General features: G+C 45.9%; 1 protein-coding gene across 1 annotated transcript in view; it reads right to left on the reverse strand.

Annotated features, from left to right (window-relative positions):
• PRKDC (protein kinase, DNA-activated, catalytic subunit) overlaps positions 1 to 16615 on the reverse strand; it is a 3362625-nt gene that overhangs the window by 3332794 nt on the left and 13216 nt on the right. Inside the window, exons 2-3 of the mRNA XM_069621025.1 lie at positions 985 to 1061; positions 758 to 850 (exon numbers count right to left, since the gene is read on the reverse strand). Of these exons, the coding sequence (XP_069477126.1) occupies positions 758 to 850; positions 985 to 1061 (170 nt within the window). The remainder of the gene's footprint in view (positions 1 to 757; positions 851 to 984; positions 1062 to 16615) is intronic.

The following is a 16615-nucleotide window of genomic DNA, read 5'->3' on the forward strand; positions in this document are numbered from 1 at the left end:
CCGAGTGTACATGACTCATGGTGCCGGTTTTGCACACAGGAAGTAAGTAGAATCTGTGAGACATTTAATCACTGAATGTGTGACGATCACATGTCAGCGCTCACTGCATTTAGCTCAATTTGCACCTCTATCTGGTAATATGGATGCATGGTGGAGCTATTTGATTGGAGGAGGTAACACTCAGTTAATCTGCGCTGCAATAAACTTTCTGGATGCCCTGATGTTAAATAATAAGGAGCAGTAAAGTTTTAATTTTAGGGAAGTAAAAGGACAATCTTAAAAGGAGTAAAGTCTTGAAAGACTTAATCAGAAGGTATTGTTTTATGGTTGGATGAACTGCAACTTAAAGTTTTTCTTTTTGTATTAAAACTAATTTTCTTTTTGTATTAAAACTAATGTTACAATAAAAAAAACTAATAATAAAATTTAAAAAAAAACTACCAAACAATGTGCCCAGTTTCACATCCAATATCCATTGGGCCCTGCTTCAGGTCACGTTATTTCCCTTACAATTCCAGTGCAACATGGGTACAGGACTAGTTCAAAACAAAATACAATTCAATCTCCACATAAACAATGACTACAATCTAGAAATCGTATGTACCAAAAGCAGTCCACATAACTATTTACAAAGCATGTGTGAATACACGTTTTTCACACAACTTAATGAATTCCATTTGGAAACCCATACCACAATATTGGGACATAACCCCAGAGTAAAGATGTTTTGTAAACAAAATTTAGCACATATGCATACCTTTATATCGCAAGCATAAGGATGCACATTCTGGCCAATCTTCTCCAGGTAAGCGCACAGGAATTTTAACGCTTCTTCTCTGCAATCTTGAAACTAAAAATATAAAAAATGTATAAAATAAATTAATACAAAAACAGCTATATTTTAACTGACGAATATCCCTTACATCACAAGAAACTGCACATTTAATCCCTAATGGAAACGTGAAATAGGATTGCATAACTTACTTCGTCAATTCTGAGCGAACTGTGAACAAACTCGCGTAACCCATACTCTTTGGAGAAAACCAACGAAGTCTGCAAGGCTGAAGGAAAAACAAGGTGCATGTTAAAAAAAGCAAAAGTGACTTCTGAGCAGTATGAACATCACATTCAGCACATGTGGATGAGGTGCTGCCATTAACGTGGACCTCATTTTGATATGGCATATTTGCAGCAGCGCCCAATTTCATCAAACTGACAAAGTTCCTACTGCTGCTGGGTCAGTCCTTTGTGAACCCATGATGATTTTACTATACTAGCCCTAGGAAAACTGTCCCTTTATTTATAGATGGGGGCGGGGGGGCTGTTTTTCTACTTGCACTATAAAGATTGTCCTAGAATGTCCGGTCTAAGATTCCTTCCCATCATGTCATGCATTCCAGCTTGGAGACACAAGCCACAAAAGAAAGCATTTCCACTTATAAGTGGAAGGCAGTGTTCTCCCATACGGCAACACAAATGTACAATACTACATGAACCATATCACTAAAAAGGTTACAGTGAAAGATACCAATTGCTGTTCTTTGCAACAAGAACATGATTGCTCACTCTATGCTTCTTTTGCGAGGTGATCGTTTAGGAAGCAGGTTGGTTCACTTCAAGGGGTTAAAAGCCACCACTGATTTTTCATGTTTTTTCCAATGCCGGTTTACAAAGAAAATAAACATTGTTAACATGAAAATAAAAAAAGAACTATAATATAAACCAGCAGGCCAATCCCACCCACCGATTTTCTCACCTCCTTATCTCTTCGGGACCATAAGATCTACTGGATCACCAGGTTTACCCTTTCTTACTGAACTATTGTTCAGCTGCTTCCATCCCAGGTTGTTTTTGTCATCTTCTCTGCTGCTCCAAGAATCCATTACTCCTTCCAGGGAAAAATGTTTCCAAGTTACTCCTGACCTCGTACCCTCACACTCATACCCAGTTTATAGGGAAATTATGTTTTGTAATCCTCTGTGCCATTACATCTGTACATTTATATAACTATACTATCTATTGTCCATCCTTCACTTCAACGCTTGTTCATTTTCTTCAGAGAAAAAGCAACAAAAAAAATCACCATGTTGTATGTGCTTTATATTCCACATTTAGCATTTCTTGAAAGAAAGAACTGTCCGTTCCTCGCCCACTCTGCCTCTAAAAACATGCACACCACTCCCGAACCATCTCCTTAAGATTCTCAAGCCTAGACTTCTCTGTTTCACTGGACTACTTACTTCAATCACCTAGATATGCAACACATACCTTTGGGACTCTGGTGTGCGCAGGCCTTTGGGATCCAAAGCTATTCCTACGTTAAGAGTTGACAAAACCCAAATAAATAATGGAGCTTGTGTCAAATAGGCATTTCTCAGGTTTGGCTTGCAGGTTTATGGTATCTTAACCTGTGCAAAACTTCGAGAACATGCCTAATGTGCTCCTTCTCAGTTCACAAGTATATTAAGATATTGCTCAAGCATACAATTACTGATTGTTGCAACAAGTCTGAGAAAACAGTACATAAAACGCTGGGAGATTAACCTATATGACCCGGAGAACAGACAGCGATCTTCCATTCATCCCATGGCCTGAGACATATAAGGTGGTAAACCCCTCTTAAGTCAAATTTAGGGAAAATATGGGCACCACGGACCACTCCTGGTAGATTCACTATTCCTTCTCTTTCATGATCAGAGTTCTGTCCTCGAACATCCAGGTCGGTGCGCAGCTCAGTGTATTCTTTTTTGGGTAAAAACAAAAAGTGAAATCCCTCCAGGAGAATGAGATTCCTGGATGACTTTGTTGTGCAAATTGTACGGTATGTATTGTTCAAGTACATTTTTCTCAGCATCGGACAACAAGTAAAAGCAGTCAAAAGGAACACTGGTGCCAAGGATTAAATCTATGGCGCAATCGTATATTCTATTGGGTGGAAGTACTTTTTAATTTTGTTTACAGACAATGTATTTGGAATTCCTGATATTTGTCAGAGACTGAGTTTATGTGTGCTACTGATGAATCTACCATTGTTATAGGTCAGGTGCAGTCCTTGTTCCAAGGCAGCGTCTTTCCCTTGCAGCATACAATGACCCACACAAAATTCAAATCCCAAGAACATTGCGAGAGCCTTCCACTTGATCTACACATTATGCTTCTGCAACCACAGAAGACCAAATATCACAGGAATGTGTGTGACTCTTACCAGATCATACATAACTGTGTCTGTGTGTTGTGCTTTTGACATCTGAAAGGCTTCACAACTTTCTTTCACAGAGCAAGAGATCAAAAGGAAACCCCCTCAATACTTTCTATGGTTTGTTACGCATATTGGCTGGTAGCTGTGGCGGGTCAGAAGATGGACACAGACTTTGGTCTGCCATTTTAGTATAGTTTATTAAATAAATATGCAAAAACTCATCCCTTTCTCTCTACTAAGTGTGTTCCCTACCTAACCAAACTAATTAAGGGGCTCATCAGAGATAGTCCAAAATCATTATCAGTCCTCTGTCCAATATCTACCCTCCTCTGACCTTACCACTATTAGAACAAAAAAGCACCGGAGAAGGACTGTCTTCTCCTGAGAGCTGTTTCTTTATCACGTTCAGTTCAGTATTTGATCTTAAAGTAGTTCTTGGTAGCTACTTTTATAAAGTCCCACAGTTCTGACACTGGATCTTTAAAAGATTCACGTATCCTTCCTCGGACTATTCCTTTTCACATTTCTCGTCTTATTTCTTGGTTCATCATTCTCTTCTCTTTCTTCTGACAAAGACTTTGTTTTACCCAATGTACACCCTTTTCTTTGATTCACTTGAATACTCCAGTAAAGTTTCTCACTTTCTATTTATTCTTGATACTCTGTCCTGACTGGGACGAGTAGGAGTGTTCAAATAATGATTGTCGCTCTCTTCATCTGTTCCTAATCTTTCATCTTTACTGGGACGAGTGTGAGCATCCAAATAATAACTTTTTTTTCCCTCATACACTCCCGATATCCTATGTGGACTGGGACGAGAATGAATGCTCCAATCTTTATTTTTGGTTCCCCTCCCGGGTCTCCCATTCTCCCCCTCCCGGGTCTCCCATTTTCCCCATTACCTGAGCTTTTCAGTGATAACATCACTGGGTGGTACAACCTTATGGGACCCTTCTGGTCAGCTCTTTGGTTTCTCTGCAGTTGCTCGTGTGGGCTCTCTGCCGCTTCTTCCCTCAGTTCGCTTCACTCTCAGCGAAAGTGGTGTCGGCGGAGTTCATGGACTGACTAGTCAAACACAGCTTGTTCGTGGTCATGCCACCACTTGATCCTCAATACTTTGTTCTCTGCTCCTCTTCGTGGCCAGGCTTCCACTGCTGTACCTAGGCTTTCGGTCTGCATCAGACCCTGCACGCCACATCTTACTTCTGCTTCTCATTGCAAGCAGACTTGAAACTCACGGGAAATCTTCCTGTGTAGGTCTCTGCCTCCTCCTCTTATTATGCTAAGGTGGGACTTCCCCAGCGTGCATGGAAGTCCTTCCTTTGTTTTCGACTCCTACCCATTACTCTTCCATTGTATCAGTATAATTCAAGTTTTCCTTTATAGTTATATTATAGTTGTTGGATGACAATAACTAATTCGGAAGGAATTAATCTTCTCTTTCTTTATAAAAATGTTCTGAAAGGAGGTTTAGTGGGATGTGGCTTAGGGAGTTCTTCTATAACCCAAAAAGTGATGGGTGAAAGTTTTTGAATAATTCTGAACCACTGGCACTGCTCTGGGCAAAATTCAACACCACTGTTTTTTACCCCAGGGTTTCTTGTGTTTCCATGCAGAGGGGACCTGGCCTAGAAGCTCGGGGTGGGCTGCTACCATTGGTGGCAGTACTGGACCGATTATGACTAGACCCCTTTTTGCAATGGTGCAGACGGACTAAAATACAGTGGTGTGAAAGGTCGCCCAAAGCAGTGCCAGTGGTTCAGATTTATTCAAACCTTCCAACCATCACTTTTTTGTTTGTTGTTAGGGAGTTCTTCCCCAGAAAGGGAGTCCTTGTCCCCGCGGGGGAAATGTGACAGAATCCCACGATTTGTCACATACCCATTGATATTCCATAAGAAGTAAAGCTGCCCCGCTGTCCACAAGAACCGCCGCTTGCACAACTTGATTAGTCCAATGACAAAAAGACACATGGATCATAAACAGAGTGTGGCTTGTTTCCCGCGTTTTCAATGAGGGGTTCCTTGCAGTGTGAGGTCAGTGTGATGAGGTCATCCACCTGACCTTCTCAAGAGGGTTTGGGAACCCTTCTCAGCCTGCAATGGGAGGCCTACCAGGGAAGACTCTAGAGCCAGTCCTACCCCACAGGGGGAAGTTGGCAGCTGGGAGGGCCCTCATTCCGGTCTCCTCAGCATGTACTAGTTTATGTGCAGTACCCTTTTGTACAACCCCATGGCTAAATCTCCAAATGCTGGCCAAGGGTTTTCTTTGCTTTTCAGAACGCTGCAGAAAAGGGATAAGAGTACCTGTAAGCGATAGAACCATCAGCACCCCACACAAAGGCAGCATTGTTATACCCTGCCGAAGAAGTAAAGTCACCGGCGATAGAAGCAGAGGCCTGGCACGCCTGCCTATGTGCGCCGCAGGTCAACACTGCAGCAGCAGAGCAAACCATAGAACAAGGGGCTTGAGCTCCTTTGCAGCCGCATGCAAAGCAGCGCACCACACACTAGCCACGGCCCACCGGGGCAGGAGAACGATGCAGGCACCTAGGTCACCCAAGACATAACAGCAAACCATACGAAACAAGACAGGGCTAACCTAGGGGTCATCCGGTCATACCCCCGTCTAACACATACTTTGCACAAAACAAACCAACATCTATGTTCTGCGGCAGACCTGCTCAGAGAAAGGGGCTGGGGTTTAAGGAACTATATAAAGAGTTTCCTATATGCGTCACCTCCCAAGTGGGGATGACCGGGCCAGAAAACCAACCAGAGGACAGGGAGGGAGTTAAAAGACCCCCAGGAAACAGGAGGTTGTGTTTTTTGAGGTGAGTTAAGAGGAGGTGGCAGACCAAGAGACCAGCAGGAGGAAGGAGGTTGGAGTGGAATATGGAGTGATTTTTTGAGCCGGCGACTTATTGTTTAATGAGTGCAAGTGGTACTGCGTTGTGTGCGTAAAGAGTGGCAAGTGCATTTAAGGGAGAGAATGTAGGTAGTGATCGTAAAGTGTTTGAGTGAAAGGAGGGTGTTTGAATAGAAGGTGGGGTGGAGAAGTAGTTGTAGTGTGGAGGAGGGAGCAGTAGTGTAGAGGAGGGAACCGCAGGGTCAACGAAGGTTGGAGGCAAGACTTAGAAAGAGCACAAGAAATCTGAGGGGCAGAGGAATATATAAGCGGCAGAATAAGTCGAGCAGTGGAGTAAACGGGAGGAGAGTACTGCGAGGAGAACATCAGGAAGTGAGAGGGAAATTATTAAGTGTGCGTGACAGGAATCAGGCAGAGGGTCTGAAGGGCACAATCCAATAACCATTTTTAGATTTTATTAATTTATATAGTGCTTTGAGGAAAGCACTATAACAAAAACAAACTGTACAAGACGCAGTAAAATGACTACAAGGATGAAAGAAGAAAAAGGTTTAGGTTTAGAATGGACTTGAGAAAGAGTGGGAGAAGATCGAATGTCAGGTGGTAAAAGAGTTCCAATGTTTGGTTGCTAGATGAGCAAAGGAGCAGAAACGAGATTCGGAATAGCGTGGTTTGGGAACTGCAAGTATAAACTGACCTTGAGAATGGAGGGAACAAGGAATGGGGACAGATAAAGTTGAAGAGGATGTGCCAAGCACGATTTGCACTCCTGTCGGCCATTTTGAAGTACTAGGAACATTCACGCCGAAATATGTGACGTATGATGAGCAAATAAACCAGCAGAGAGCCGCAGTTGGGCTCTGTCCAGTACCTTTCAGGTTAACAGCACCTATTGAAGTACCAACACCTAAGAAAACCTGGACAGTAAGGTACCCATTGTGAAAACCATATCAACAAGTGAGACAGAATGACTATGTCAGAATGTAATACCTGAAGAAGTTAGGAAGATACTGAAGGAAGACGAATGATGACGTCATAAGAACCTGGACTGACTCACATATAGAAGATATAACGACCTGAGAATGATGACAAAAGAGACGAAACACCATGGATAAGTGACATCCTGAGCCTAAAGTGAAACAATCGATGTCAAGAAATCAGAAATTATGCCATATGCACGATGAAGATATTCAGTAAGTTTAAAAGTGTACATATGCAAAGTAACCGCAAGAAGCACAGAAATCATGAGGCTTGCTTAGGCTTAGTAGTAAGATAGATTGCGGAAAGCACCGCCTGTACATATAGCTACCTCAAGAAAGCACTTTATATAAGTATACTTCCCCTATGCACAAGAGCAGAATCAACCAAAGGTTACTAAAGGTCTCAAGAGGAGAGTTTTGCAGCAAACAAATCGAGAATTAAAGACGGAGAGAAACTCAGACGAAAGTAACCATGCCAAGAAGCCAAAGTCGTATCAGCTGAAATAGGCCAACAGTGGATACAATTAAAGAAAAGAACAGAGTATCCTGTTCAGGGAAGGTCAAGATAAGCCACAGATGGCAGATGACCGGCAGAATTAAATCAAATATATGAAATTGCATGAAGGAACAAGCAGGAAGGGATGAAACTTTCAAAACGTATGCATGGACCTTTGCCATACCCAGACGCCTTAACTTTCCCAGACCAAGAAGCAGACTCGAGGCCAACCACAAAGAAATAATTGACACATGACCACTGAGGTGCTGATTGATTGTAACAATAATTATAGGGAAGCTGGGGTGCAGACAAACTCCCTGAACTTGGCCGGCTATTCTGCATGCTGCTAAGCGCAAGCGGAAAAGTATGAGTGGGGTTGATACCAACCCAATCATAGTGGACCATGTAATCTAGGGTCCTATAGTTAGAAAAACCATGAGACGTTGTCCTTTTAGTGACGTTTACAGTAGCCATTCTGAAGGAAGGGCTTAGTTGCACCACCTGACATTCTTTATCCAATCCCCTCTCCCCGTTACCATATACAGATATAGTACCTATATTAAAGTTACCTTCATAGAACCAATCAAGATGCATGCTAAGTTTTAAGAGTTACATGTCAGTGATGACGAGTTTTGGGTATACATGTTATGTTTTTTCTGAAATTAATTGGAGTTGAAGCAAGAAGGAAGATCGAGCGATTGCCGATATTCATTCAACTCCCCATTTTCTGTACTTGTCATTAAACAAACTCCCTTTGCCAAACTATTGAGTTGTCATTATTGATTTGGTGCAAGAGTGTGAATCTGCATCCCCATCCATCTCAAGGGTGCTGCTGCTCATCTTAAAGTGCTGTTTGGAAACCCCTAGTCCTATGAGCCAGCTGGGGTCCATCCTGCACAAAGCTAGAAGTCTGTGGATTATGTGATGATTCCAAGGAGATTGCCACCTCTCCCCAAGGGGGTTCCACCTCCTTTTGGACTAGACAGATGAGCCTGCTATGCCTACCAACCCCTATGGGACAGGGAAAGCGGGATCCCTCTGGAAGTGACCCCTCCCCCCCTTACGGTACAGAACATCCCCAGAAAGGGGCAGTAGACATGATCCTCCCAACCCCCAAGACCTTGGTTGGATATGTGGGAGCCGAGATGTATGATAATCTCGAAATCCTTTTGTCATGGCTGGTTTGGTTTCTGATGCTAACTATCCCCCAGTCCTCCGGGGAGACAGCAGAGAAGGCTCCTGGATGAGCGTCAGTTAAAAGAACCAATCAGCAGCCTCGTAGGAAGATGCCTGAGGAGTCCAATTGAGCTGGAAGGCCTGGAGGAGTAGCTGGGCAGATACAGGTAGCACGCCAGGCTTGGCACCCCAACCTCTGGTCTGCACGGTTGCATGAGAAGAGAAGCAACACCGGCCAATGCAGAACCCAGATGAGGAATCGCGTAAGTGGCTCTGGGTCAGGCAGACTAGACACCCCTCCCAAGCAGCACCGGATGGAAGAAGGTAGGCGGTGGCTCCAAGGAACTGTGAGGCTAGCGATAAAGCGAGGAAGAGGAGACAGGACCCCTGGGGAGAGGACAGAAAAGCCAAGAGGAAGCAAAAGCACAGAAGCCCCAAAGCGGCGAGAGCACAGAGAAGCCCTGAGGGGGCGAGAATACAGAGAAGACTCCGAGTGGGGAGAGAGAAAGAACAACAGTCACTCCCCGAGAAGGGGACGAAAAAAAGAACCCCAGAGTTGAGGGTGAGAGAGTGGGGAGGAAAGGAAGAAAACCCAGAGTGGGTAATGGAAAAAGAAGACCTCCATCATGGGGAACAGAGTGAAGATGAAGAGACTGGGAGAAATAGTGGCTGAGGAACCAAGAAAGATGGCTTCACCTGCCCCCTGAAGGGAGAAAGACTGAGATTGATACTGGTTGACATGAAAGGAACCTGGGACGGCATTTCAGCAGTGCCTGAACTGTACAAACTGGAACTGTAAACACAGGCAATTTAAGATAGGATTCATGGACAGGAGGACTGTATTTATGTTGAGCTTCCCTGACATCCTGATAAGCAACCTTTTATTCGGTTTCTGATTAGAAAAGGACTAAGAGTCCCCAGGTAAAGGGAAATAGTATACATTCTTGTTTAAAGAATAAAAAGACCTAAAACATGCCTCGGTGTCCATCTACTTATTCTGACCTACCACAATACATTTTAAAACTATACAAAGAAAATGAAAAAAAGGCAGAATTCCAAGGAAAGCCACAGTAGGGAATTGAGCTACAAGGGGAGAGACAGCACAGAGTTAGAATGGAAGAGTTTAAAACTGAGTGGAGTGGGGTAGGACGATAGGCAGAGTCCAACAAATAATGCAGAACAATGCTCTAGATGAGAAAAAAACAGAGAAAATAAGCAGTTCAGTAGCATGGCAAGAGGGAACTTTGTGGATGTTGAACAGAATAGAATGTTGGGGAGGAGTGATAAAATGAGAGAGAAAAATCAAAATAGTACGTCGCTCACAACGTTGGAGTCTGAGTGAGAGATTAGGTGGGGGTGGGAGGGGCGTAGGAGAAATTAATAGTAGAGGCAAGGAAGAAGATAATCTCAGTTTTCGAGGCATTAAGATGGAGGAAGTGCTTATGCATCCAGGATTATATGGCTAATAGGCAGGAGGAGATTGTATTATGGAGGGAGTCTGAAAAGAAGGAAAAATGAACTAAAAGATACACAAACTTGGAAGTCATCAGAATAACAGTGGGACGATAGACCAAAATAGGAGACTATAGATTAAAGGGGAGAGGTGCACATAGAGTAAAATCGAGATGGCCCAGAACAGAACCCCGAGGGGCACCGTGTAGCAGAGGGAATGTAGAGGCTCATTTACCAAACCAAGAAGCAGAAAAGGAATGTTTATTTAAATAGGAGGGGAAACATTGATGGATGGATAAACAGGTACCCAGAGACATGAGAGTGCTAAGGAGTGACAAAAGCAGCAGAAAGTTCCAGGAGAAAGTTTGGATTGTCGAATAGTTAGTAGGGAATTGGAGATATTAAAAGGGGTGTCTCGGTACAATAGAGAGATCTGAAGCCAAATTGGCGTGCAGGAATAATGAAGATCAAGATGGGATGCAACCTGAGAATAAACCATGCATTCAAGAATTTTTGAGAGAAAGGGCAAGAGAGAGAACCAATACGTTGGGGGCGTGGCCATGATGGCTGATGGAGTAGATTGGCCCGGAGTCGCTCCCTCCTACCTTCCCCATGGCCCTCTATTTACTGCAAGTGAAAGTGACCTAGCACACTGCTGTACGGCACATACCTGCCGCGGAGGACCGGTAGCCCCAGGCCGTGAACATGGGGATTGCCACTGCGTGAAGCAAGAGCCTCGGCGCTCGGATCAGCAGACGAGGAAGTAAGCCCTCAATACTGCGGCCTGCTCTCGTTAGGGAGCGAGCGGTGGTCGGGAGCGCACGAGGTGCGGAAGGAGTAGTGCTGTGGCTGGCGGTACAGACTGTGGCGTAGCGCAGGGTGGATTGAACCTCAGAATGAGCGGGATGCAGTATGAGGCCGCCCAGGAACAACCAAGGTGAGCTGTCTGGGCGGCGATGGCGGCACTGTATGACTCTGCACTTCCTTTCATTGGACCTGCAAAAGAAGGGCTGTCTGACAGCAGGCGAGCACATTGTGTAGGTCGCAGAGGCACACGGCTGGCTGGAGAGGTGGTGGATATCACTGAAGAAAAGCAGCAGATGGTGCTCTAGGGCGACCCGCAACAGCCCAGCCCGCAGCACTTAGCTCACCTTGCAGCGCATAGCCACCATCTCGATTTGTCCTGCACCCACCTGGAAGATTGAAGGAGGCAGCAAGGGTCATGGTAATGGGGGGGGGGGGAGGGTGGGCCCAACTCCAACTCAAACTCTAACCTTGCATATGGCCGGTGTGAGCCAGTCCAAGGCAGCAATCTGTGCCACAGGACGACCCGCAGCTGCACTGGTAACACATAGCACATACCTCAAGTCACACTGTGCCCATCGGGTGGCTCGAAGGAGGCAGGGATGAGCGGGCCCTGACCTTTGGAAGACAATATGGCAAAGGGCCCCAAACAGCTCAAAACGCCCTTCTTACCTTCAGGACTACCCCAAGAATTAAAAGAGACCACAGGGTGGGGATGAGGGGAGACCAGAATGGTCCACCCAAGGACGTATTGGTCAAACTGCACGATTTCACTACTATGGAAGCCATCCTTAAAGAAGTCAGGAAGTGGAGGGGCATTGATTGTAAAGGATAGTCAGTCCAAATCTTCCAGGATGTTAGCCAGCGAACATTAGCAAAGAGGAGGGCTGTGCGACCCATCACTGAGAAATTGAATACAACTGGAACAAGGTATCCGTTTGGGCTGCAATTTCAATGGAAGGACAAGGTGATTACGGTCTTCACAGTGGAGGAGGGGGCCTCCCTCCCGGGGCTGGACTTGGGAGGGACGGAGGAAAGATGGAAGGAGTCCCCCGAAAGAATAGGGGCACAGGCTGGAGCAGGAGACCGAAGGGTAGACAGCACTGAAGGAGTATGGTGTCTGAGTGAAGTCAGCCAGGGTGGGCGGGTTCAGATCAGATAGAGGGCGTTGGTGCAGTTGAGCCAGGTGGGCGCACATGGTGGTGGGTTGTTTTTAGGTTAGGGGAATTGCCAAATCTTTTAGTGGATGCCAGAGGAGGCGCCTGCTATGGAAGAACGTGGGAGGGGAAACCAGAGTTGAGTGGGCGAGGGACGCACACAGGAAGGTTGTCTGTTGGTCCTTTGCCAAAAGGGACTGTACTAGGGGAAGGAAGGTTTATGGTGAGAGGAGATGGGGTGAGGGGAGTTGTTATTGTTGGGGACAGGATGGGGGTTGGGCTTCAAAGCTGGTAAAAGAGCAAAAATCCTGAACCTGGGTGGAGGGGGGGGGCACTTTTCTATGAATAAAAGCCAAGGCATAATCAAGTTGTGGTCAGGCAATGTGCAGGGATTCAGATGCCGAATAAGCAGGTGCAGTTGTTGAGGGAGCTGTGGCGGCAGATATGTTGGCGCTGCAGAAAACCCACCCATTACTTCAGGATCAGAATAGATTATGATAAAGGGATTTTCCACAGCAGTTCCACTCTAGTGCAGCCACCAAACGTGCAGGGCAGCGATTCTAATTCATAAACACCTCCATTTCAAGGTTGAGAGCCTGCCTCCCCAAAGATAGGGAGGGCCGATTTGTCATTGTTAAGAGGTCCATCGGTGGCACTAAAGAGACTGTAGCTCCCATTTATGCACCAAATAGTGGACAGGAACACGTCATGCTAAGTAGTGCATAATTTTGGGGATGTGGCATGTCGGGTAGCAGGAAACTGCAATGCGGTAATGCAAGGGGGTAAGGATAGATCTTCGGCATCCAAGTTCCCACAAGTGGGGGAGATCTCTGGGAATGTTAAAGCCGCCTTGGGGGAGATGGGCATGGTGGAGGTATGGAGGCCCCTGCACCCAAGAGAGAGGGACTACACCCACTATTCAGCGCTAACTCAGTGCTACTCGAGGATAGATTACGTCTTCCTCTCAGCTCCGTTCAGGCGTGTAGCACTCACATTAGTATGATGTCTGACCACTCACCAGCATTGCTGGATTTGAGGGTGGAGGGGAGGTGGCACTTGCAGTCACTGTGGAGGATCAATGGGCTTCTCCTGCAAGACAGGCTGGTAAGGGATAATCTTGAAAGTGCCCTGGGGAACTATATGGATCTTAATAAGGGGGTGACATGTCACCAGGGACTCACTGGGATGCCCTAAAAGCAGTTGCCAAGGGAAGCCTGATCGCCTTGGCAGCTGTGCGCCACAAGATTAGGATGCAGCGGGAGGTTGAGTTGCTTGGGGAAATTGAGTAAGGAGGAGCCGTGTTGGGCTGTGGATAGTATGCAGGGACAAAGGGAGCTCAAAGCAAGAAGGGGTGAGCTTAATATGTTAAGGGTGGACAAGACTGGGCAAATACTAAACTGATTTTGACAGACAGATGATAAAGCTGTCAGATTATTGTCCAATAGGATGAGGTCAAGGGGAAATAGGAGCTTTATCCAGCAGATATTGGACGATGAGGGGCTGGGGGTTAGGCAAGTGACATAAGCGCAAGACCTTCCAGGATTTCTATCAAGCGCTCTACACAGGAGATTGTGTAGAAGAGAGGGACCAAGAGGTTTACTTGGAGGCAGTAGCTCTGCCATATCTTATCCTTGGTGGGATAAGATATGGCTGTATAGGTCCATAGAGAGACAGGAGGTGCTGTAAGCCATTAAAGGGATGTGGGGGTTTGTGGGGGGAGGGGGGGCCTGGGGCCGTACCAGACAGCCTGCCAGCTTTTGAGTATGGCGCATGTGCTTGGTGACCCATTACTGCACTTTTTTTTTTTTTTAAATTAAGTTTTATTAAAGTTGTCAACAAAACAAGATAGTTGGATTACACTTACACACAGGACATTAGCAATCGTGTTTACAATTCAAATTCTTATCATCTTTCCCTGCTACAGTGAACTTTAACCATTTAACATAACTTTCCAACTGGTTCATTTTTCCCCTTCCCACTCCCTCCCCCCACCCTCTCCCAGAGCAGATTCTAAATAGGGAGCTGTACATTTCGCATTACACAGGTGTGTTTCGGTGTTGATGAAAGCAGTGAGTCCGCATTCTTATTAATGTCCACACAGTTTGAGTAACAATGAGGTCAGTAGTTCCAGGGGCGTGGGCCACCCAGGGCTGTATCTTGGATCATAGAGAGTTAGAAGCATGCTTTGAAGGGTCTACCAGTGTACCAGTGTTCCTGCGATTCAGTCACCGGGGAGGGTTCCGTCAAATATTCTCTTACAAAATCACACCTCGTCATTTCATTCTGGGCTGCTTTTCCGTGGAGAGCGGCAGTAATTCACTCCATTGTGTTTATGTTGGTCGTCACTGTAATCCACTCTCTCAAGCTAGGGAGTGTGACCGCTTTCCATTTGGTGGCCAAACACGCTCTTGCAGCTAGCTGGAGCTTGGCCGCTATGCCTCTCAGTTTATTCATCTCCCTCTCAGACTGCTCAAGGCCGAATAGAACCAGAAGTGGGGTAGTTTCTCTGGGGATCCCATCAACCCTTTTGATCCAGCTAAGGACTTCATCCCAGTATGTCTGGCCACTGGGGCACCCCCACCACATGTAACAGTAGTCCGCTCGCTCCCCGCATTGTCGCCAACAGAGTGGGCTTCCTGTCTGGTACATTTTAGATAATCTATGAGGGTCGTATTGCCATCTATGGAGGAGCTTAATGGCATGGAGCTTGTATGGCGCTGCTATCGATACCTGGGCCGCTCCCCTACAGATGGTGTTCCAATCGCTTGGGTCTAGTTCTATGCCCAGGTCCCTTTCCCATTTGTGTTTGAGATGATCAGTCGAGCCCCTGCCCACCTCTAATAGTGCTTTTTACATGCATGATATCATGCCTTTGTATCTAAAAGCTTTTCAAAGGGGGTGCGCTCTCTTTGGATTTTTCCAGCCCATTCTTTCCTCACAAGGGTACCTTTTAGTTGTAGGAAGAGGAGGACCGTTAGTGGGTGGATCCCCAGTGCTTCCTCAAGTTGAGTGATCATAATGTTATGTCCCGTTTCTCCATGATTGCCTGACCCTTTCCAAGCCTGCATCGTACCATGGTTGGAATCTAGGATGATCGTGGATTTCCTCTTGTATACCCAGTGACCATATGTGGCTCAGTGGGGAGGGCCACGTAGTGACTCCTTTCATGCCTGCGCCCTCTCTCCAAATACCCCATATTGTGCCTAGCATCGGGTGGGTCCGTAGTATGCGTGTGAGCTTGCGTCTGGGAACCCATAGCCATTCGGACAGTGTCACTGGGGTCAAGTTATGGTTATCTAAGTATACCCATTGTAGTTCTTTCTTCTCGCTCAGGTGGGGGATTAGTATCCTCAGTTGCACTACGTTGTAATACAGTTGAAGGTCGGGGAGACATGCCTCCTTTTTCTTTGGGCAGGGTGGGGGTGTCATAAGATATCCTTGGTTTTTTCCCTAGCCACAGGAATTTAATGATCGCTCTTTTTACTTCCTTGAAGAATGTGTCTGGGATTTTTATGGGGAGCATTTGGAATGGGTACAACAACCTCGGAAGGCAGACCATCTTAATCGCATTAAGTCTCCCAATCCAGGAGATCGTGAGTTTTTGCCATTTAGCTAGGTTGCTATGGAAGCCTGCCAAGAGTTGGGGAACATTTGCTTCATAAATGCTCCAATTTTTGAGTGAGGTTTATACCTAAATATCGGAGGACGTTACTCTCCATTACCAACCCGAGTGCAGAGAGTGTGGAGGTGTCTGCAGGGGTGAGTTCCTTGAATGGGAATACTATTTATTTTGACTTATTAATTTTGAAGCCCGAAAGGGCACCATATTTCTTGATCAGTAGTATGGCACTTGGTAAGGGGATTTTGAACGTGGAGTAGAACATCGTCTGCGTAGAGAGCTATTTTGTATTCTCTTCCGGCTGTCCGGAGGCCTTCAACTCGGGGTCCTCCCTGAGGACTTGGGCAAGAGGTTCTACTGATAGGGCGAACAGGATTGCAGATAGTGGGCAGCAGTGCCCCCTTCCCCTGCTTAAGTCAAACCACCTTAAGTATTCAGAATGTACCGTTACATAGGCCTTTGGGGATGTGTATACGGCCTTGATCCCTCTACGGAGGGTGGGACCTATTCCGATCTTGGCCAGGACTGCTTCCAAAATGCTCCACTCCACTGTGTCAAATGCTTTTTCAGCATCCATGGACAAGAGCGCTGGGCTGTCCCCCCATTTTCTGTGACTCATGAAAGAGGTGTTATGTTTTCCACATCGTGTCCACTCCCTGTAGCCCTAATATGAATCCTACCTGATCTGAATGGATTATGGAGGGCATATGAGTTTCCAACCTGGCTGCTAGGACACGATTGTATATTTTCGCATCTATATTAAGAAGGGAGATAGGACGATAGGAGCCACAACGCTTGGGGTCCATTCCTTCTTTTGGAATTACAGTGATCAATGCCTGGGAGAAGGATTCGGGGGTCAATCCT

This window comes from Ambystoma mexicanum, chromosome 5q, assembly GCF_040938575.1.
Source record: "Ambystoma mexicanum isolate Mex_15411 chromosome 5q, UKY_AmexF1_1, whole genome shotgun sequence".
Lineage (NCBI taxonomy): Eukaryota > Metazoa > Chordata > Amphibia > Caudata > Ambystomatidae > Ambystoma > Ambystoma mexicanum.